This window comes from Lynx canadensis, chromosome D3 (assembly GCF_007474595.2).
Source record: "Lynx canadensis isolate LIC74 chromosome D3, mLynCan4.pri.v2, whole genome shotgun sequence".
Lineage (NCBI taxonomy): Eukaryota > Metazoa > Chordata > Mammalia > Carnivora > Felidae > Lynx > Lynx canadensis.
In genome coordinates, this window is record NC_044314.2 from 18,979,578 (window position 1) to 19,003,088 (window position 23,511).

General features: G+C 34.8%; 1 protein-coding gene across 3 annotated transcripts in view; it reads left to right on the forward strand.

The window, feature by feature from the left end:
* Positions 1-22,090, forward strand: part of TXNL1 (thioredoxin like 1) — a 34,325-nt gene extending 12,235 nt beyond the window's left edge. The window contains exons 3-9 of one of the 3 annotated variants that reach the window (XM_030336352.1): positions 1,705-1,878; positions 8,017-8,139; positions 10,766-10,835; positions 12,219-12,391; positions 15,569-15,673; positions 20,425-20,467; positions 21,856-22,090. In XM_030336352.1, the coding sequence (XP_030192212.1) occupies positions 1,705-1,878; positions 8,017-8,139; positions 10,766-10,835; positions 12,219-12,391; positions 15,569-15,673; positions 20,425-20,463 (684 nt within the window). In that variant the 3' untranslated portion in view covers positions 20,464-20,467; positions 21,856-22,090. The other 2 variants (XM_030336354.1, XM_030336353.1) reach the window with 2 other exon arrangements.
* The last annotated feature ends 1,421 nt before the right edge of the window (positions 22,091-23,511 follow it).

Below are 23,511 nucleotides of genomic sequence, written 5' to 3' on the forward strand. Positions count from 1 at the left end.
GTGGCTACATTAGTTAAAAACGGTAGTCCCATATTAATTGCTTCTGGGTTTGTTTATATTAATATCTTTCTGATGTAAAACTAATAAGTTGTTCAACTTAATAGGTCACCTGGCAGTTTTTTGTTTTACGTTTTTTGTTTATCTTTCGCAAATCGACATTATCTTCTACTGAGGTATTGGTTGATTAACAAGCCTTGGCAGAGAATTCTTGCTTATAGTTTGATTTGAATTGATCATTGTGTAATCTTAGCCTCAAAGCTGCATACCCAGCAGAAACTTTAGAGTGTTGATTACTGTTGATTGAGACACAGTGTTGTGGGGATTCCGATTACTTAGTTGGAATGACCATGTGACAGTTCGACATTTGCATATATGAGAATATGGAGGAGGAGTTAAGGAAAAATGTTTTGAAGGTTGTTTCCAACACTAAAAATGTAGTTCTAACTAAGGAATAACTGTGTAGCTGCTCTTTTTGGTGAGGTTGTGTCTTTGATACATTTCTGAGTGAAAAAAATTTTTTAATGTTACCTCGTTTGTAGTTAGTATTTGAGGTTTGGTATAAACCCTGTGTTATTGCTTTGTACTTCTGTTGCATACTAGTGGACTGTAGCACTGGGCCGTACTAGTCTCTGTCTCTAATCTAGAAGTGTTCTCCTCTGGAGCTGTTTGTGCTCCAAACAGCCACTAGCTGCATGTGGTTATTGCACACTTGAAACGTGGCCAGTCCCAGTTGAGAAGTGCTATAGATATACACATAGGATTTTGAAGGCTTAGTATGAAAAAAATGTAAAATACATCATTAGCTTTTTATAGTGACCATGTTGAAAATGCGGATAGTGATTCACTAAAATATGCTATTAAAATTATTTCAGTTGTTTTTCTGTTGTGGATATTGGAACCTTAAAATTACATATATAGCCTATATTTGTGTCTCATTTTGGACAACACTCTTTTAAAAGGTCAGTCATGTTTTTGTGTTTAATTTTTGAGGTTTAGAGAAGACATCTCTATGTAAACTTTTTTTCTTTAAGCAACATAGTGGTACCTCTTCATAGTATTTGAATATGCAAGATGACATGTTTGCTTTACCATTTCCTTTGTACTTCTTATGAAGAGTTTAGACCATGGATCCATCATTAATTAGCTGATACCCATTTGCTTGCTACTTAGTTTTATAATATTGTGGAGTTGGAGCAGAATTTTAAAAGGTAGATGTTGCAGTGAGGGAGGCCAGAAGTCATTTCTATGAGTAGAGTTGGGTGAGGCTGTTACTTCATATTCATGGAGAGATGGGCTGCTGTTTTTCAGATCTGTACTTTTTCCTAGTAGCCCTGCTCTGTGTTGACTGATCAATACCCTCTTTGGTTTCGCCACTTAAGAAATAGCATGTACTTATGAGAGAGCTAGCTAGTGTTGTAAAGCATAATTTCTGTATTGGAAGCTATTCTGCTGGTTGGGTGAAGTCTTTAATACTAAAACTGATTTAAAATGGAGGTTCTTCATTGGGAACGTAAGGGTCATGTAGTAGTGCCCTCAGTAACAGGCCTGCTTTTTCTTAAATAACAATTGGGAATACGTTATTTTACGTGATTTTTGCTTATGCTTGTGATATTTAACTTCTATAGAGATGTAGAATGAATATTCTAAGTGGTTTAAAAATGATTAATTTTAATTCATTAACGTCATCTAACTTGCCAATTCTAGGGAACAGCTGCCACCAACAATATATCAGCAACACCTACATTTCTGTTTTTTCGAAACAAAGTGAGAATTGATCAATATCAAGGAGCAGATGCTGTTGGATTAGAAGAAAAAATCAAGCAGCACTTAGAAAATGACCCTGGAAGCAATGAGGACACAGATATTCCAAAAGGCTATGTAGGTAGACTTAAAAGTGAAATCATGATGTATTTTTGTCACTGTTTGCTTAAAGTGAAGTTGACTGTTATCTTTTGCTGGTTAAGAATACTTTCAGATAAGAACTTTAAAAGTAACTTCATTAGCTGACTGTTGGGTTTTTGTCTCTGTTGTATATATTATCACCTTAAGCCCTCATCAAAAACAATTTTTCCTAAATTTGCTCTGCTAATCTTTTTTGCCACTTGTTTTTTTTTAATCTGTTTTCTGAATTGTCTTAATAGCCAGTTTTAAACATTCACTCATTTTTAATGTATATTTATATACATACATTTAATTTCGATTTTATTATTGTATATAATGTATATGTTTTATTTATGCGTACTTTTAAATTTACATATTTATATATTTCCCCCCTCCCCAAAATGTGAAGAAATGTGCATTGGAAAAATTTTCCATTTTTCAACAGTTGTGTAAAATGACATGTAAATTTTAATGTGTGACCATTTTATGCTGAACTCCCTTTCCTAAAATTCCCTATAGTTTTCTCTGTCTTTTTAAATGTATCCCCTCTTTTCTGGCACCTCTTTTTTCTGTTACAAAAATCTAGTTATTTTAGGATCATGTGTGATTTTACCATTAGGTATGTTTTTCTGAGTTTTAAGAATTATTATTCAAATAATAACTTGAAGACTTAGGAACACAAAAGTGTTTGAAAATTATACATAATAAAATTTTATAATTCAGTATCTGTCATTTGAGAGCTATTCAGGAAGGAACCAAAATTCAGAAATTCACTTTGTAGTAGCTGACTTATTAATGCAGCTTGGTTAATCCTGCATACCAAAATAAATATTTGTATGTATCTTTCCTAATTTTTCTTTTTTAAAGTTAATGGTATTGGCAGATCAAAAATGAATTAAGGGGCGCCTGGGTGGCGCAGTCGGTTGGGCGTCCGACTTCAGCCAGGTCACGATCTCGCGGTCCGTGAGTTCGAGCCCCGCGTCGGGCTCTGGGCTGACGGCTCAGAGCCTGGAGCCTGTTTCTGATTCTGTGTCTCCCTCTCTCTCTGCCCCTCCCCCGTTCATGCTCTGTCTCTCTCTGTCCCAAAAATAAATAAACGTTGAAAAAAAAAAAAATTAAAAAAAAAAAAAAATGAATTAAAAAAAAAAATAATTGTTACCTCAAGTTAAAGCTAATATATGAAAGAATGTGTATCACAGACGACAAGTCCTTTCTGTAAGTCTCTTAAATTTATACTGAATAAGGAGACTCTGTAGTTAGATAAATACAAGAGATTTTTTTCTTTGAGTGTCGGGGTGGGGGTTGTATCTTCAAAAAGTGTCTTTAACGTGTGGTAGTGGCATTAATTACTTGAAGTTAGGGAGGCGCAATTAGTATCTGTTTAAAACAGAACTGTTATGTAATCATTTGAAATTGCGATACCCAGTTGGAAAGTATGAACATGTTGTGTAAGTCAGGGTTGTGACACCTTTTGGAAAATTTTGGAAATTAATTTGACCCGTAAACTGATTTGTTTACATCTTTGTATTTTTTTTCCCGTTATTTGTGAAGGGTTTTTGCATGAAAAAGTCTTAATGAGAGCGGAACAGTCCTGCTGCTTAGCTAGAGGGCTACTTATTTACACATCAGCTAAGCGTGATATCAGTGTTTTGGCCTCAGGTAGGAATTAAGCAGGAAAAACTTAAGTTTTAAGAAATTTAAAAAAATTCCGTTTTCATGCACATGTTATGAATGCACTGTGAAAAGCTATTAAAAACATTTTCATTTTTTCCATCTGGTGTCAATCAAGACATTAAAAGTTTTGAACTATTATGTCTACAAAGTTATTATGTAAGATCGGTAATGTGTTTCTAAGAATGTCATCATTCTCACAGCACAAATAGCCACTTAACAGGAGGAAGAATCAGTGAATGAAAGCCTGTGTCTTAAGCAGATTTAAGTATAAGCATTGCAAAAATGTATTGCCAGTTTTTTTTTAAGCTAAAAAAGGTTTTAATTGGATTTTTAAAATAATTTTTAAAAATTTGTATCTCAGTTAGTTAGCATATAGTTGTGTTGCCAGTTTTTAAATAAAATTTTGGTTTTAAAGAGTTTCAGTTATCTTTTCACACAAAGAGACTATATAGTTACTGATTTTATACATCCTAGTTTTGGAACTCCAAATTTGATTGAAGCCAGAGTATGAGAGGTACGTGTATCTCTTTTAGAGGAGTTTGAAATGTTGCAATAGATGTAGGTTAAGAATAGTAATAGTTCTTATTCAGAAATAAGACAGTGTTTTTGTAAATATAATGACTTCTAGTTTATAAAATGTTTATTGAAGCATTGGGATATTTAAATTTAAATTAGGAAAATTTAAATCATTCTTTTTTTCTTTCATATTCATTAAGAATACCTAGTATTGCTTCATAGCCATAGGGCTATCAATAAGTCTTCCTCTCCACAAGTTTGAATTCTAGGCACTCTGGGATTGAACTTTTGCATAATGTTTTTGCATAATGTTCTGAATCTTGAGGCTTATTAGTGTATTTCAGTATTCTGACCACTGAACTATAGATTTCAGTGTACAAATTTTGTCATCATTCAACAAAATGAAATGAAACCTTAAATGACCCTCATCTGTGTAGTAAGACAGATCTTTCTTTAACCAAAATTGGAAGCATGGAAAGGGTTTTCTAACTTTCTGTGTGTCTTGTGTTAGATTTTCTCCCCTGTAAAAAAATAAAACAAAACAAAACAGAACATAAAAAATGTTCTATTGATGGAATAGTATAACAAACATATATACCATTCACCTATGTTCATCAGTTGTGAATATTTTGCTACTTTTGCTTTCTTGGCGGTGGCGGGCTGGGGGGGTAGAGGAAGGAGAAGTAGAGAATCTCAAGTAGGCTCCACGCTGTCAACGCAGGGCCCACTGTAGCGCTTGATCCCACGAACCGTGAGATCATGACCTGAGCTGAAATCAAGAGTCCCATGCTTAACCAACTGAGCTACCCAAGCGCCCCTAGTTTTGCTTTCTTGATAGGTGTTTATATACTTTTATCTCTTGGCAGAGTCATTTAAAAAGTAAGGTATAGACATCATGATGGTTCATCTCTAAATATTTGAGCAGGTAGCTTCTAAGAACAAGAACATTCTTTTACATAACCATGATACTATTAGCACTCCTAAGAAATTTAGCAGTGGTTTACAGTATCTCTAGTATTTACAGCCTACATTCACATTTTTAAAATTATCTCCAAAATATCCTTTATAACTGTTTTTCCCCATCTAGGATCAAGTCAAGGATCATACATTGCAGTTAAGTTGTTTCTCTTTGGTGTTCTAGAAACTTCTGTCTGCTCTTTTTTCCTTTCATGACTACCTTTTTTGAAAGTTTAAACCAGCACCAGTCTAATCTAGTAGCCACTAGATGCATGTGGCTATTATGCATTTGTTATGTGACTAGTGCAACTGAAGGACTGAATTTTGAGTTTTATCTGCTTTTAATTAATTTAATTTTAAATTATCACATGTGGCTAATGGCTATCTTATTGTACACCGTAGGTTGAGACCATCTGTCTTATAGACTGTCCCACAATCTGGATTTGTCTGATTGTTTTCTCATTATTCTTTCCTCATTGGCAAGTTGATTACATAGGTAGTGATATTTATTTCCAATTGCGTATTTCTGGAATGTGTCAATTTGCAGTTAAGTCAGATATAATGCCAATTTGTCCTAGACAGTGTTGTGTAGCAAAGCACTTTAATGCAACTGTTTGAGTGTGATAACTTGTTTTGTGTGCCCCACGATAAATAAATACAAAAACAACTTCAGGTAAATCACCTATTTATTTTTCATCATTAAGATATTGCAAGCATGATTTCAGTGTTGTCTTCATGCCTGGGATCATAGTCCTAGATACAGCATTGAAGAGGCATCTTGGTAGGATGGAAGACATAAGTGTTTAAAGATTTTGTTAGAACTGTCCTTTCAAGGGAAATGTTCTTAAAGTTCAAAGTGATTCTGTAGTAGTAGAACTTTGCTTTATAGTGCCAGCACACCAACCCCCACTGTTTTTAAATTGGCTATGGTATGATACCCTGAATAATATGTTCAACATCTAATGCAATATAACATTTAATATAATTCAAAATAGCATTTTGGCTTTAAAAGCATTTAGGCCCCTCCATGAATAATTAAGGATCTATTCTAATAATTATTGATAATTATGTTGCTAATTATTTGACATGTAAAAAAGTTTTCTTTAGAATGATACATACATGTATTAGTATCCTCTGTATACAAAATATAATACTCTTTATGATAGAAAGGTGAATATGCAATTAACTGATAATCTAAAATACTTGGTAAACTTAAAACTAGTCCTTGTTTAGTAGATTAAATGGATGTTTTTCTAGAAAAATAGTTTATCAAAATCAACTCCACTAGAAGCAGAACTCCTAAATAGACCAGTCACCATAGAGGAAGTAGAGAAAATAGTCGAAGACCTGTACCATAAAGCGCAAGATGACTTCACAGGGATATTCTACCAGATCTTAAGATCAGATAGTCTAGTGTTATTCCAAACTACTTAAGACCATATAAAAAGAGAGAAAACTTTCTAAATTTCTTTTTGAAGTAAATATGACCTTGATCCCAGAATCTGACAAAATGTGCATCAAAACAAAACAAAAACAAAAAAACCACTGACCAGTTCCAATTAGGACCAATTGTAAAACTCTTAAAATATTAGTAAAAAAAAATCCAGCAATCTAAAGGAGAAAAGTTATAATCTCCTAATACGGAGAAAAGGCATTTGACAGAATTCAGTACCCATTTATTTTTAAAACCGTCCGTAAAATCTAAATGAGAGAGCATTAGAGGCACTCCTGCTAAAGTCAGAGACCATGCAAGGATGCCCACAGTCACTGCTCTGGCCGTGTGTTGGAAGTATTAACCAACACATACACAGGAGACAGAAAGATGTTAAATACCACAAATACCACAGGGAAGCGATCAGCAAAATCCAAAATATTAGAAATCCATAGGCACTAGATGACCATAGATTAAAGGAGTTGGGAGACATTAACCAAATATGGCATACTTTATTTGGAGTCCTGTTTTGAGTCTAACAGTTCAACTGTAAAACATTTATAAGACCAAGAAATTTGGACACAGATATTTGCTGATAACTAAAGTATTACTCATTGTTTTAGTTGTGATAATAATATTGAGAATTTTTTTTAAAGAGCCCTTATCTCTCAGAAATGCTCATGAACACACTGAAATGTTCATGAATGAAATGAAGAAATGTCTAAGATGTATTTGAAAACAGGAGGGTAGGGACTGCTTGCAGGGGAAAGGTGAAACAAGAGTGGCCATGAGCTGATTATTGTAGCTGGGATTATTAAAGACTGACTACCTGAGGTTCACTGTAGTATTCTATTTATACATGTTTGAAATTTTCCATAATAAAAAACGTTTTAATCCTTATTTGTTATTCATCTCAAATGTAAACTCTTTATGGATGTAGGTTTAAAGAGCACATGACCACTAGAGGAGGGAGGTAGGCTTCCTTTGGATCTTAACAGATGTTTTAATTTGTATATTTTCCACTGCAAAATACTGTTAGCAAAAAATGTCAACATTTTATAATCTTAGTGTTAAAGACTTGGTTTTTGATACTTTGTCAAGTGGACAAAGCCTAGATTTGGCTTTCATAGTGATAGGTCTCAGTCAGAAATTCAAATGAAAGCCTTATTATAAAAGTTTTAGTAGCTATCTTAAAAGAGAGGTTTTTTTAAAGTTGTCTAACCTAGAGAAAATCATGTATTTACGTTTCTTTTTTTTTTAAATTTTTTTTTTCAACGTTTATTTATTTTTTTGGGACAGAGAGAGACAGAGCATGAACGGGGGAGGGGCAGAGAGAGAGGGAGACACAGAATCAGAAACAGGCTCCAGGCTCCGAGCCATCAGCCCAGAGCCGGACGCGGGGCTCGAACTCACGGACCGCGAGATCGTGACCTGGCTGAAGTCGGACGCTTAACCGACTGCGCCACCCAGGCGCCCCTCATGTATTTACGTTTCTGATGAAGATTGTTAAACCAAATCGAAATCCTTTGCCTAAAGTCTTGATTTAATTTTTTCAGATGGATTTAATGCCTTTTATTAACAAAGCTGGCTGTGAATGTCTTAACGAAAGTGATGAGCATGGATTTGACAACTGTTTACGAAAAGATATGACCTTCTTGGAATCTGATTGTGATGAACAGGTAATTGATACTTCCCAGTTAAAGCTTATAGGGATCATCAGTGTTTATGCCTGCTCTGGGTTCTTTATCATGTTTCCATCTCATGGTTTTATGTTTCTCCTTCCCAGATGACCACTTCCTTTCCTTTTTTTAAGTTTCAGTTTCTTTGGCGATATAGACCCACCTCCTTACTCTGTTCTGTATAAGCTGCCAAGGTCATTATACAGAATCTTAGAATTCTTGGATTGGCCCGACTGCTGAGTTGAGTTGAGCTGAGCTTTGACCGTTCTTAAAACCTGTCTTCCCTATTTTTTTTTTTTTTACATTTATTTATTTTTGAGACAGAGAACATGAATGGGAGAGGGTCAGAGAAAGAGGGAGACACAGAATCTGAAACAGGCTCCAGGCTCTGAGCTGTCAGCACAGAGCCCGACGCGGGGCTCGAACTCACGGACCGCGAGATCATGACCTGAGCCGAAGTCGGACACCCAACCGACTGAGCCACCCAGGCGCCCCCTGTCTTCCCTATTTTTTACCCACCCAGATGAGTCTGTATCTGAGAAATAGAGAATAATTAGATGAGTACTCCCTATATGTCCGGTCCTCATTCCCAGCTGTAAACCTGTATCGTACTTCCCTATACTTCCCTGCATTGTCATCACAGAGGAAGTAGTGTAGTCCTGCCTTGATCAAGCCATCATTACCTTCATCCTGACTGTTACTTTCCTTAATTTTCTTTCCTTTTTTAATGTTCATTTGTTTTGAGAAAGCACTCATGCACGAGTGGGGGAGGGGCAGAGAGAGAGAGAAAGGGAGAGAAAGGAGGGAGAATCCCAAGCGGGCTCCATGCTGTCAGTGCAGAGCCCGACACGGGGCTCGATCCCATGAACTGTGAAATCATGACTTCAGCCAAAATCAAGAATCAGACGCTTAACTGGGTGACTCACGCAGGCACTCCCTTAATTTACTTTCTAATCTGTTGTCTCTGCTTTGTCCCCCATTCCAGTTCATCTTCTACATGTTCACAAAAGTTCTTCTTCTTTTTTTTTAAAGTAGGCTTCACATCCAGTGTTGAGCCCAACGCAGGGCTTGAACTCACAACCCTGAGATTAATACCTGAGCTGAAAAATCAAGAGTCAGACTCTTGGGGCATGTGGGTGGCTCAGTCAGTTGAGTGACTTCGGCCCAGGTCCTGATCCCGTGCTTTGTGGGTTTGAGTCAAGCTTCGGGCTCTGTGCTGACAGCTCAGAGCCTGGAGCCTGCTTCAGATTCTGTGTCTCCCCCTCTCTGTGCCCCTCCCCCACTCTGTCTCTCTGTCTCCCAAAAATAAATAAACATAAAAAAAAATTATTAGAGTCAGACTCTTAACTGGCTGAGCCATGCAGGAATCCCCAAAAGTTATTCTTCTAAAATAGAAATCTGATCATGCCACTCTTTCTCAAAAGATTTACATGATTCTTCACAGTTTTCAGGAAGAGATTCAAGATTCTTAATCTGTTTCTAGCTTTCCATTCTCATCTCCTCCTCACCTGTGGTTCAAGTCTCTAAATATGTCATGTTTATTATTTTTTGACACACTATTACAGGTCAAGTATAAAAAGTATTTATATAACCAGAGGAAATGGTCTGGGTGTTTTCTTAGGCACACAGACCACAATGATCCTGAAATCATAAATCCAAATTCAATCTTGCCTCCCACTACAGCTGCCTTACTGAACAGCTTTAAGAATATTGTTCACTATTGTGTTCCTTGTAAATGGTGCCCTGAATATAATGTGATGATGCATATCAGCAGAACTGACCACAGCTTCCCTGAAATCTTCCTGCCAGGAAAATCTTCCTCCTAGGGTAGAAGCAGAGATATGTACATCATACACAATTTTAGCTGGAAAGAAGACTGAGCAAATGACTCATGGTTTCTTAGAGATCGGCATCCTGATATGTTTCCTATCCTGGTTCCCTTATGTGGCCTTCTAGATTCAGTTAGCCAGATTAAGTTTAGGATGGAGGTTTGGAGGTTACCACAGAGCTATTAAAAGTCTTATTCTTCTGAGTTTTGGATCATGTACAGTGCATTTGAGAGCTAGTTTCTTCACATAATCTGTGCAGTGTCTTCATATTATCAGATGATGTGGGTACATGCTTGAAAAACCATCCTACAAAATGTTCAGCTTATATTCTAAAATATATAGTTTAATTTTATTTTACTTTGGGGATTTTGTTTAATTTTTTGGAAGGCAAAATGCTTGCCAGTTTACAGGTTACAAGACCTTAGGATCTTAGGCATTACCCACCCCCTCCTTTTTTATAGGCTCTACACCCAAGGTGGGGCTCGAACTCACAACCCGTAAATCAAGAATCACATGATCCGCTGAGCCAGCAAGGATCTCGCATGTTTTTAGTTTAGTTTATTCCTTTAAATTTTGTCATCATTCCCTTATGTGAATAATAGATGATTGTATTTCTCAAATGTCAGTCTAATTAAATTACTTTCAATTTACTGATTTTTTAATATTACATTGGTTTTGTGAAATGAGTTAAATATTTTCTGCCTTTGAATTAATCATTTTAACTCTACTTAGCTGTTGTGTATATTCAAGGTGTTCAAGAGCCCTTTTAAAAATAAAACTTGTTATTTTCTTCACAGCTTCTCATTACTGTGGCATTTAATCAACCTGTTAAGCTTTATTCAATGAAATTTCAAGGGCCAGATAATGGTGAGTAGTGGGTAGCCCTTTAACTTTCTGCTCTGTGGATCTGTCAGCGCATTTTTAAAACTAATGAAATAATAGAGGTAGATATTCCTTGTGTTGGGAAAGAGTGAAATTGTTTCTGGAACAAAGCAAGGGGACAAATGAATGTGCAAATAAGGTAAGATTATTAGGAACTGATGAAATGACAAATTTTACCTTATTTCTAAAATTTTTTATTTTAGAATTTAAGTTCCCCTCTTAATCTGAAAACAAAGGAACTCTTCCAATTCTTGTTCTGAAACTCCAGTTTCGAAGTAGCCATTTTTCGGGATCACAACTGGGAGAAATTTATTTCACATTCCTCCTATTACAGATGATAAAACTAAGGTTCTGTATCTTCCTGTTTGTGACCTATTAGTAGTTTCATCTTCTTTATATATTATGATACTGTAAACATGATTTTACAGACTTGGCATTTCTTTTTTTATTAAATGAAGAATTTTCCTTATTTATGCTTCTTCTTTTTCCTGTTCTTAATTGATTTTTTGGGGAGGGGAGTCTTGGGGACTAGGACTTTTTTTCTGTGTTCTTTTTAATTGGGAGAAACAGTAGGCACCCTGTTTATCAGATAGCATTCCCTTCTCATTTGTTATTTTAAATGATTATGTATTAGTATTTTTCATTAATAAAATTATATCTTCTGGAAATACTCAGTATTTGTGAAAGCAGTTGCTATAGAGATGAGTAAGCAATATGAATATGTTAAGATTCCTTAACTAGCCACGAAGTAATGAGTTTTGGATTATACCCTGAGGTTAAAGGGACTAAGACATCCTATTTAAATGTGATCTAACCACTTAGCACATCTTAATCCCTAAGATGAAATTTGGCAATTTGTAGAATTAATTTCCTTTTAGCTAAATGTTGTCACTGGTAATGCTCTTCTCCTAAATAACAAATGTACCAATTGTTGGCAACTGCAAGACCCAGCTCAAATGTTAATTCCTTTTATGAAACTTTTTGTTAACCTGCGTGCATTGTCAGACTCTTACCGCCTTCCCTGTGTCTCCTCATTAGTAGTGTTGCATTATTACAGAGTGTCTTTTATAGTTGAGGTCAAGAAGTCTGTGAATGTATATGTGTATGCATATGTGCATGTGTGTTTTAATCTAATATTCTCAGTTCTTAGTATAAGGCTAGCAGGCCAAGAATACACTAGTAAGTGTCTATTTAAAAAAAAAAAAAGAATGTGAAAATACTCAGAATTTCTTAAAATTCCTGAAGATGCATGTAGGTATGTGCTTATATTTGAATGTGTATCTGGTTGTATAGACTGAACGTAATGGTGAAACGAAGAAAGTATTGCAAGTTTGGTTTTACATTTAATTTTATTCTACCATTTTATAGGTCAGGGTCCTAAATATGTAAAAATTTTTATCAATCTACCCCGATCTATGGATTTTGAAGAAGCAGAAAGAAGTGAACCAACTCAAGCTCTGGAACTAACAGAGGATGATATTAAAGAAGATGGTATTGTCCCACTTCGTTACGTTAAATTTCAGAATGTTAACAGTGTAACTGTAAGTAGTATTTTAACTATATTTAATGGGTGTTTGGGTGACAGTTCATGCTATCTTCACTATCCTGGGTGATTCTAAATGATCCTTTAAGGTAGTTTTTTGTCCTCTTGATTTGAAATGAGTGAAAAAATTTGAAATGAGTAATATAATGAGCTAATTAAATTTTCTTCTTTTAATTTATCTGTGTGTTCTGAAAAGGAAGGACAGGTTGATTTTTTTTTTTTTTTAATTTGTGAATATGTCAGTTACTTTGTATATTTGGCAGTTCTTGTTAAAAGTTTGTTATAGACCATTTAGACTTAAACTGAAGATATTTGTACATAATCTTTCATACCTGATAATGAGTGATGATTCAGTTGTAAAATCCAATTTACTTTTCTAGAACATACAGTTTTTAATAGTGTAGTGGTCATGATCTCAATACAGATGATTTTTTAAAAAGATACTTTTACATTACCTTAATTTACATTAAGTCAACTGCTTCTTAGCAGTTATTAATTGCTTTTGTGAATTATTGTAACGAAACCCAGCATATGTTCTCCCAACCACCTCCTTCTCCCTCCCAGCCCAGTCTTTCAGAGCAGGGAGTAGGAGGGTTAAAGGAGAATAGTGGAATGAATCCCTATAAAAACAGTGGGAACCAGCACAGAGTCACTGAGAGCAAGTCGGGCCAAATTAATGTAATTTTCTTGATTTAATGAAATGATTCTGGTTTTTGTAAATTAGAAGAATGCTATAATGTGTTCATTTTAGGAGGTTTTCACTGGACTTTCACAGAATGTTCTTAGTAGTAAGATGAAGGAAGGATTATCATTGAGATTTCAATATTTGGAATATTTTATCCAAATGAAATCAAAGAAAATGATTATATTAAACTAGAATATTGGTTATCAGGTATTTTCCTGACCTACGTTTGTACCATTAATACAGTACCTGTTGCTTTATTTAGTGATAGAAGGGAGGCATTTGTTTATTGGAAAAGCCCTTTCAACCCAAACATCCCGACCTAATCTCTGTCATTGAGAATCGCTACACGTAGTTATCTTGTGATAGGCTCAAGTCTTTATGTACTGTGTCCTATCTCAATCAGACATGCCTATCAGTTTTTTGGTGATGAAATTGAAATCAAAATGACAGTTTTGATTGGAAAGGCTAAAGTAAGATGAGTTTTAAAAGCAGTGAATATGAACTGTTGTGCCTTATAAGATTCAAAGAGCATTACAAGTAAATGGAGAGCTGGTTTAATAGTTTACCTATTATAGTCTTGGGATTTTTTTTTTAAACATTTATTTGTTTTTGAGAGAGAACACAAGTGGGGGAAGGGCAGAGAGAGGGCGACAGAGGACTCGAAGCAGGCTCTGCACAGACAGCACAGAGCCTGATGTGGGGCTCAAACTCATTCAGTTGAGCTCATGACCTGAGTCAAAGTCAGATGCTCAACCAACTGAGCCACCCAGGCGCCCCTATAGTCTTGGAATTTTTAATTGATAAGCTTGGTTTGAGATGAATCTCTGCTTGCCTATAAATACCAAAAACTGATTAATTGCATCAGAGAATGAAAGAAATATGTTGTCTAAATCAAGAGAGGCAAAATTCTTTTCCTTTTTTTAATGTTTTATTTATTTATTTATTTATTTATTTATTTATTTATTTATTATTATATATAGAGAGAACCCACACCTGTGTGTGAGCAGGGGAAGGGCAGAAAGGGGGGTGGGGAGAGAATCCTAAGCAGGCTCTGTGCTGTTAGCACAGAGACCGACACGGGGCTCAGTCTCCATGAACCGTGAGGTCATGATGAGCCGAAATCAAGAGTCAGATGCTAAATTGCCTGAGCCACCTAGGTGCACCTAGAGAGGCAATATTCTTAAGTAGACAGCATCTAGAGTAATGTGTTTTTTAAAAAAAATACTACTTGGCAATGAGAAAGAATGAAATCTTCATTTGCAACAACGTGGATGGAACTGGAGGGTATTATGCTAAGTGAAATACGTCAGAGAAAGTTACCATGTTTTCACTCATGTGGAATTTGAGAAACTTAACAGAAGACCATGGGGAAAGGAAGGGGAGAAAATAATTTCAAACAGAGGGAGGCAAATAAAAAACTCTTAAATATGGAGAACAGACTGAGGGTTGATGGGGGTGGTGAGGAGAGAGGGGAAAATGAGTGGCAGTGATGGGCATTGAGGGAGGGCACTTATTGGGATGAGCACTGGTGTTGTATGTAAGCAATGAATCATGGGAATCTATTCCTGAAACAAAGAGCACACGGTGTACACTGTATGTTAGATAACTTGACAATAAGTTATATTTAGAAAAAAAAGACAAACTCCAGCTTAGCCATTCAAACACACACACACACAAAGAAAATCCAATATATTGAAAAAGTTGAAAAAGGATCTGTGAGTAAAGCTGCTGTCTACTATCATGCTGAAGGGAGTTTTTAAATAGAAAATATAAAGAGTCGGGGTGCCTGGTGGCTCAGTTGGTTAAGCAGCCAACTCTGGATTTTGGCCCATGTCATGATCTCACGATTCGTGAGTTTGAGCCCCGTGTCGGGCTCTGTGCTGACAGCACGGAGCCTGCTTGGGATTTCCCTCTCTCTCTGCCCCTCCCTTGCTCTCTCTCTCGCTCTCTCTCTCTCTCAAATAAATTAATTAAAAAATGTAAAGAGTCAAGCTTAATAAAATATGCAGGCTATAATATAGTGTAATTTTAGGAGCAGATTTCCAATATTTTTTCTTTTAATATTTTAGGAAATAGAATGAATGGATGAGTATCAGAAAATAGCTGCAGAGACTTTCCTCAGTCAGAAACTAATTTTCATAAAATTTCAACAGCAGTCTGTCCTCTGTAATGAATTTCATACTCTTTCAACATTCTCTAAAGAGTTTAAGTGTGACTCCTCCACACCATGACACTAACTTATCAGGAACTTCTATATGTAGGTGTCTTGCTGTGACATCCTGGAGAAGGTGAGGCTAGCAGGGCAAACAGTGGAATTCATAGTCCCATAGGAGTAGTAGTCTAAGTGTAGTTTGGATTAGTTCTTCCAAGAGTGGGAGGAATTTTTATTAATAATCTAACAAAACCAGTTAAATTTAAAGCATGTATATGAAAAAAGGATTACAATCATTAATATAAAAAATCTTTTTTTTTTTTTTTGTTTGGGGGTAGATATTTGTTCAGTCCAATCAAGGTGAAGAGGAAACAACAAGAATTTCATATTTTACTTTTATTGGTACACCAGTCCAGGCAACAAATATGAATGACTTCAAACGAGTAAGTTTATTTAATTGGTATTTAGGGAAAGTAAAAATATAATTTTAAAGAAATAATTTCATTAAGATCAAAATCATACCATGTCATGATATTTGGGGTTAAACTAGAACAGTAGGTTCTCCTAATCACATTTTTGGTATCTAACTAAAGGATATTTCTAATAAAATTAAGTCCTACTGGTACAGTATGTATTAGTAAATGGTATCCAAATAAGAGGGTGAAAATATCTCCTGAACATAGCATAATGTACGGAACTGTTGAATCTAATATAACATCGTGTATCAGCCATACTTCATATTAAGTAAGATCCCTAACTGTAATGAAGTAAAAGATAAATAAAAGGAAATTAATTTAAACCTAAACCAAACTAAATAAATGCTTGGTTATAGAAAGTGGTTAGGAAAAATGTCAAAATAGGAGTAAGTTAAAATCATTATTATAAGTGAATTTTTAAGAATTTTGCTGATATTAAGATTTTGATTATATAGTTTCTGATGAAAACATTTAAAATCACGTGAATAATTTTGATCAAAAAGTTTTACTACACTGGGATGCTTTTAAACCTGTGTGCTGAAGACCACGTTGCATAAGCAAATAAATTTTCAGTGAACAGGCAGATTGTATATGTATGTATGTGTGTATGTTTTTGTTTTATTTTGTGAACGCAGTCCTAAGGTTTGCAAAGAATTTGTAACATGTATGGGACTCTTAGGAATGAGAACATTTTGTACATTCGTGGAACTGCTGCTACTTGCTTCCTTAGGGTGACTCCTAAGATCTTACAACCACAGATCAGGGCAGTGCCACCGAGAGCTTGATCAGAACAGAACCCAGTAGCAGTACACAGATTAAGTGCAGCAGCACAGGACATGGAGGTATCACTGTGTTTCCGATGGATCCTTGGCAGCCATCTAGAACGGGAAGTGAGTGTAAGGAGGTCGTTATATGACAGGAGGTTTCCCCAGGGCTGCCAGTGCCTGGAGGAAGAGGTATTCTGCTGAACGATTTCAACTCCTGTTTGGGGACTTGAAGCCATGGGGCACCCTGAAAACTCTTATTCTTTTTGATGGGATCTACAGATCTAATTTAATTCAGTTACAGAAAAATTCATGAAACTGTGTAATTGTGGATAAGCTTAATAAAATTGTATGCTGTTTTTACAAAATTGATAACCTTGACCATAGATCTTTTAACTGGTCATTTTCGACTACTATATCTTCCTGTCTCCTAACATAATTAACTTTTGGGAGCTGTAGGACAATTATGTACTTAGACTTGTCATGTCAGATGTTTGACATATGTGTAATGACACAGGTCAGAAGAAGCAGAGATTAAACATCTACATTTTTATGATATGAGATATGCTGTACTGGGAAAATGTGTGAGCACCAAAGACATTTTGGCTGCCTGCTTTGTTACTTTGCCTGTTTGGATTAAATGCCATTGGATTTGGCTTTAACTGCCTTGCATAGTTTGTTTTTAGCTTAATTCCTTCGTAAGATCTACTCTAAGCCATATTATTTCCTCATACCATTAATTCAGTTCAGGTTCCCTGCTTTTCACCTCAGCTCATGCTATTTGATTTCTATTTTTTTCTGTAAGCAACCACTGCTCCATCTTGACCATCTTCTTACCAGCCTGCCCTTCAGTCAAGTTTTCTAATGTGCATTAATAGTTGTCCATCTAAGAATCTGTCTCCACTTGTTTGGTTTTAACATCCTCCCTTTCCTAATATCCTCCCTCTCCTATGCCTTCTAGCCTGGTTCCTCTCTGTCTCTCTCTTTTGACTTACCAGACCACATGTTTTGGACTGTCTTTAGGATAGCAAAGTGTTAGATTTTTCTTGCTTGAGAGTATTTGTGTTTGTTACGTAATTTGGCTATGTGTTCATTTAGCTAAATACCTTATAGCCTTATTTAACGTTACTGTAGAGCAGTAGTTCTCAAACTTTTTGGTGTCAGGACCCTTTTACACTAGTAAGTATTATTGAGGACCAGAAAGAGCTTTTGTTAATGTAGGCTATATCTATCTAATATTTACCCTTTAAGAAACTGAAACTGAGAAATTTAAAAATTATTTATTTATAAATAATAAACTCATTATGTGTTAACACATATAATATTTTTAAGTTACATATTTTCCAAAATAAAAACCAATTTAGCAAGAAGAGCATTGTTTTCTGCTTTACAAATTTTTTATCATCTGGCTTCATAGACCCCTCTCATTCTCTGCCTATTTCTCCATTTAGTCAGGTTTGCCATGACAGGTCATGTAGCCTCTGGAAAACTCCATTGTACACTTGTAACACAATGAGAGTTAAGAAGGCAAATAACAATTTAGCATTATTTTGAAAATAGTTTTGACTTTGAACACTTCCTGGAAGGGTCTCGGGGACCATCAGCCTAGATTGCACTGAGAACTGCTTCGAGAATAATTTAATACTGTCATGGACTCCTTTCTTGGTGTTTGTCCCTTGCTTTTAATGTTTGATAAATTTGAATTGGTTGAACGATTTTCTTATTTATGTATGTTAATATTACATTACATTTCCTTTTAATAGTTTCTGAATGAGACTTGTGTCATTCACTGAATTGTTCCTCAAAAGTAAGCTAATATTTCAGTGCTTTTGGCATGATGCTAGGACAATATCAATGTAGGAAAATTGCAATAAAATTTGGCCATTTTAGATTTTGTCTTGATGAGTCGCTTACTAAAAATTGCAAGTGACTTCTGTTTCTAGAAAAGGAAATGGTAGATACATGGTATAGTACTTGTGGTCCATGTAGTACTACTCCACGTGTGATCATAGTCCCTGTCATAGCGAGTTTATATTCTTAAAGGAGAATGCACAAACATTTGAAAAGTTAATCAAAATTAATCAAAGCTTAAGTTCAAGTCTCTTCCTGTACAGAATATTCTCATACTTTCCTAGCCAGTGATACTTCCTCTTTCCCAAGAAATGTGTAGGAAAGGAATGAGAATGTTTTGTGGAGGAAGAGGGTCTTGAACTAAACTGGGAGTAGATATGGATAGAGGAAAAGATAGCAGTGGGCACTCCAGGGAGAATGGAAAATAAGAATTTGGGCATGAAAATGGAAAGGTGCAGGACTTTGTTTAGGCAGTCTGAATTTCAAAGGGATTACATATAGTAATTAGAATTTAAAATTTCAAAATAGATTTGGCATGTATTTTTATCAGAACAGAGAGGAACGTTTTGATACTTTGTGTAGTGAAAAGAGCTACATAAAATGGTTTAAAGAATGATAAAATAGAATTGTTTTGCATTTTCAGTTTACATTTTTATGTTGTGTGAGTTGTTTCTAGATAATTTTAGTTTTCAGAGTGTCATTGATCTTCTCCTTATGTCCCTAAGATGACAGAAGCTAAGGTAATACTGATGAATCTTGGATGTTGGATAGAAATCTTAGACCACCTTGCATGTTATTACAACTTTAAAGGTTATACTTGTAGGATATTGTAGACTAGCACACATCTCCCACTTGTCTGTTTTTGGCTATTATAGGCATTGTACACACATTATAATATACACTTGGGCTATTTGTTGTAAATGGATTTTTTGTGTTGCAGCATGAAAAGCTTGCCATCTTAATTGGAAGTAGATACTTTCTTTACTAAACTATGCTCTATACATGGATTGCTTTATTTTAATACAAAAGTAATAACATATAAGCGGACAAAATGAGCAAAATTGAAGGGGCTTCTGCTTCTTAGGGAATGAGGTGCATGTGAAAAGCAGAGAAGGTTTTCTATCACTGTAATAAAAATAGACTTCTAAACTGGCCATTCACCGTATCAGCTATTTTTGTAACATTTCTGTCTGTTTATTTTTCAGCTTTTTTAATGCAACTCAAATGAACTAAAAACAGAAGATTTTTAAAAATGAAGTAATATAAAGATTGACCTTATCTCACCCTACTCCCCTCCTTGCTTCTCTGCTCATCCATATAGCACCTGTCTGCTCTCACCCTTCCCATGTTCTCGCCATTGTTGGTGCAAGATTTCTACAGCTTCCATCATCTGGATCAGCCTTCTTGTTACCTAGATTTCCTCAACCATCTCTTTCTTCAAGTCTTATTCTAGGCATGCTCTGTTGGCCTTCTGTTTTGGTTTTTATTTTGGGCTTGCAACTAGGTGCTTTAATTTCGTTATTATACCATGTTGCTCCCCTGACTTTTACTTTTTTTACTTTCTCCTGTCTCATATTTCATTTTTGTACTACATTTTGAGAAATAATATTGCAATAAAATGTTGTTAGTAATGCTTTCAGACTTAACTAGTAGTTGGTTTTTTTAATCCAATCTAAGGTTTAAATTTTATTTTTTGGGAACTGTAGAATCATTTTGAAAATCAAATAAGAATAGTTTCATATGTTTCTTTTATACTAGTACTAGCGTAATATATTGATTAGTATAATAGGTTGCTTGTCTTTACCCAATGGAACTGTAGCCCCAAAGGCTTTTTGCTGGGTAATTATGGGCACGTTCTCTGCTTTGCCAACCCAAGTAAGCTCAAGGCGTTGAAAGACGGACTGAATGTTAGGCTGGGTTAAACTATTCACGTAGAAGATCAATGGACTCTTTACTGAATAAATATTTTCGACACCTAATTTTGATGTACCTAGACTATTGTTTGAGGTGTAATATAAACACTTAAAAATGAATAAAAGAGCTTCTTTATGTTTTGGGGTGAGAAAATCCATATTGGAATGCTGAATTTCTTCTTTTTTACAGAGAATACACATTGGCAAGTTGAGAGTTATCAACCTGTGAAACAGTATGCAGATTTGTGTCTTCCACTGTATCACATCTGCTAAAATTTTAATTTTTAATATTAGTTGTTTTTGTTTTCTTTTGCTTAATCTAATAGCTCTGTGTTTTGTGTGTTCCCCAGTGATAATGATGATCAATAATGCTTTCAGTGTTTATATGCTTAAATTCATTTGTGATACAGATAGTGCCAGCTCCCCTTCTTTCTTAAGAAGGCTCCCCTTGGCCCTGAATTTTTTTTACTCCTATCCACATACTTTTACGAGACTGTCTCTTTAGCATTTTTATGGCTTTTTAGGCTAACACATGGTTTTTGTAGATCAGAGAGGAGATCTTTTAAAGTAATAAAAGTGGTTTTCTTCAAGGTCAGGAAAAGAGCATGTTTAACATCATATGATTGAGAATGAAGTGGGTTTTTATAATCTTCTCTCATGAATGACATTGACCCAGCCATGTTCCATTTTAGACCAGGCATGTACAGAAGACCTTTATGAATTTTGCTTGATTCAGACTACCGTTTGGAACAGAATCAATTTAAAATATGAAAATTACACTTATAAATGTACATAGAAATCCTGTATACAAATATATACTCAATAGCTTGCAATTGCATTTCTTCAGTGGCGTTTCTGCTATGAGAATACATTATCTAATGATAAATTTCAGGTTTTAAGTAAATTATTTGCTTAGAACTTACTTGTAGAACTTTCCCACAGAGGTTTTGTTTGCTAGCACTGTTGGTAGAAACCTAGTTTATTCTTACATTTTTATGCTTCCACATTTGTAGCAAGTAGGCCCTCCAGTAGAGAATTTTCCTAATAATTGACAGAAACAAGATTTATTCTTTATGTTTTTTATAGTACATTTGTGGCAGCCAGGGTTTTTTTAAAAATAGAAACTAGGCAAAACTAGCCATTTTTAATCTGTTTTCATTGCAAATCTACATATTGAGAGAAAGTCTAGAAACCTGTCATCTTGGGCATTTAGACATAAGTTTAGCATACTCTTAATTCTAGAGTATTTTGTGATCGACATTTGATTTCTAATTGCCTAAAAATAGGTTGCCAAATATAGTTCACTCATAAAGCATCATCCTTTTATTAACTTCTCTAAACTGTCAACCTTGTTTTGAAAAATTGCATTACTTTTCCTTTAAACAGTGTGGGAAACCAAAATAGCCTGCATGTGTTTTATTTTTAATTCCTTGAGGCTGGGAGGAAAGGGATGGTCACAGTGTGCTTCAAACAATGAAAATACACTGCATGCCAAAATAAAATGGAGGGACAAAAATTAATACCAGGTTTTAAAGATGATTACCTGTTAGTAATATTTTGAAAATAACACATACTTCTAAATGAATAAGATGTACATGTAAAGTTATTTTTGTTTTTCTAGGTAGTTGGCAAAAAAGGAGAAAGCCACTAAGGTACAAAAGACACTGGAAGAGCATATTGCAATCAGATCTACAGCTCCTGGATAATTGCTTGATTCTCGCCAGAGACTGTCAATATTCCCTTCATTGCCATTACCAATAAATCATTGCTTTTGTTCGGATGGTATCACTAGTGTTTTTATTGTAATCTTGATACATGGAGTTGTAAATAAAAGTCACTACTTTTGCCAAGCTTAATTTTTGTCATTTTAAATAAGTATTTTCTCTTTTCATTTATTTGAAAATTGGCACACTTCTGATTTTAGAAGGGACTTACGTGTCTGCTAGTATATTGATTCAAAGCTAGTTTCTTTCTATAGGGGAGCAAGACTGTTTTATTAGGGAATTAAGGAGTACATGTGTGCTCATGTACACACACAGCAAGTGATTTTGATAAATGGACTTAGAACAGCTAAGTATGGTAAAATGAGTACTAACTCATGTTTATTAAACATTTGGGTATCTGAGCCATTGAAATTGCTCAAGGTATAACCTACTAGAAATAATTTTAATGAGATTTAACTGTTCTCACCTAAAACTGTTAATGGGACCACAGATTTTAATCCCTTCTGGATGACCTTTAAAAATTTGAGTCAGCCATTTTCTTTACTAATAGAGGTATGTTGAAATCTGACCATGGGGGAAAATACAGTACTGTGAGTTCATGCAGCAACAGGAATTAATATTTTTAATCAAGTATTTATTAACTACAAAAAAGATAGTGTGTTAATATACAGAGAATGGGATTGAAGGTTGTAAGTGAATTGGCCAAATAATACGTTTGAAATGTGTTTCACAAAAGGCTAGCAAAACAAAACATGTTACTACTTTTTTTATGTAATAAAACTAATCTAGAAAGTATGGTACATTTAATATTTTAATTTCTCTGTTTTTAAAATGAAATTTTAATTTTAACTTCTGAATATTAAAAATTCAAATGTTTGAAGAGAGTACATAGACTATTAATTTTGATTCAGTTAATACCTTTGAGGGCATTTTTGTCTAGAAATATGGTTGAGATAGCATTTTGCCTTTGGGAGACCAATGTATACATGTTTATGAAAAAATTATGCAGAAGTTTTGTGTTAAAACAGTCACTTTCTAAAACCCCAGTGTCATTAGATAGTGTTTAGTTCCTTTGTATGTAAGCACATTAACTGGTCTGTGGTAATGTCTATATATCTTATGTATTCATAGTTATTACATTGCCTTGAGCTGAGTAGGGAAAGTGCAAGAAATAAAAGTTTATAACATTCCTTAATATAGAGCATCTCAGATTAATCACGTCTGAAATTAGAGATACGATTAAGAACAAGTTTTGTTTGACATTTTGTATACTTTTTTGGGTAATTGTTAAAGTGCCTCATCTTAAGTATTGCTGACCTCATCATCCTGTTTATACTTGACAGTTTGAAAACCAGTGAAAGTAATTTCATATTTGTAAAGGATTGGGATCAGATTTACATTGTTTGTGTGATTCTTCTATAACAACTGGTTGCATTATACAAACATTCCATGATTATTCAAATTGTAAATAGTGAAAAATGAATGTTTGTAGGTAACTATAACATTTCACTATGGGAAGTTTTACAAATAAACATACGTAGTTGACATTACTT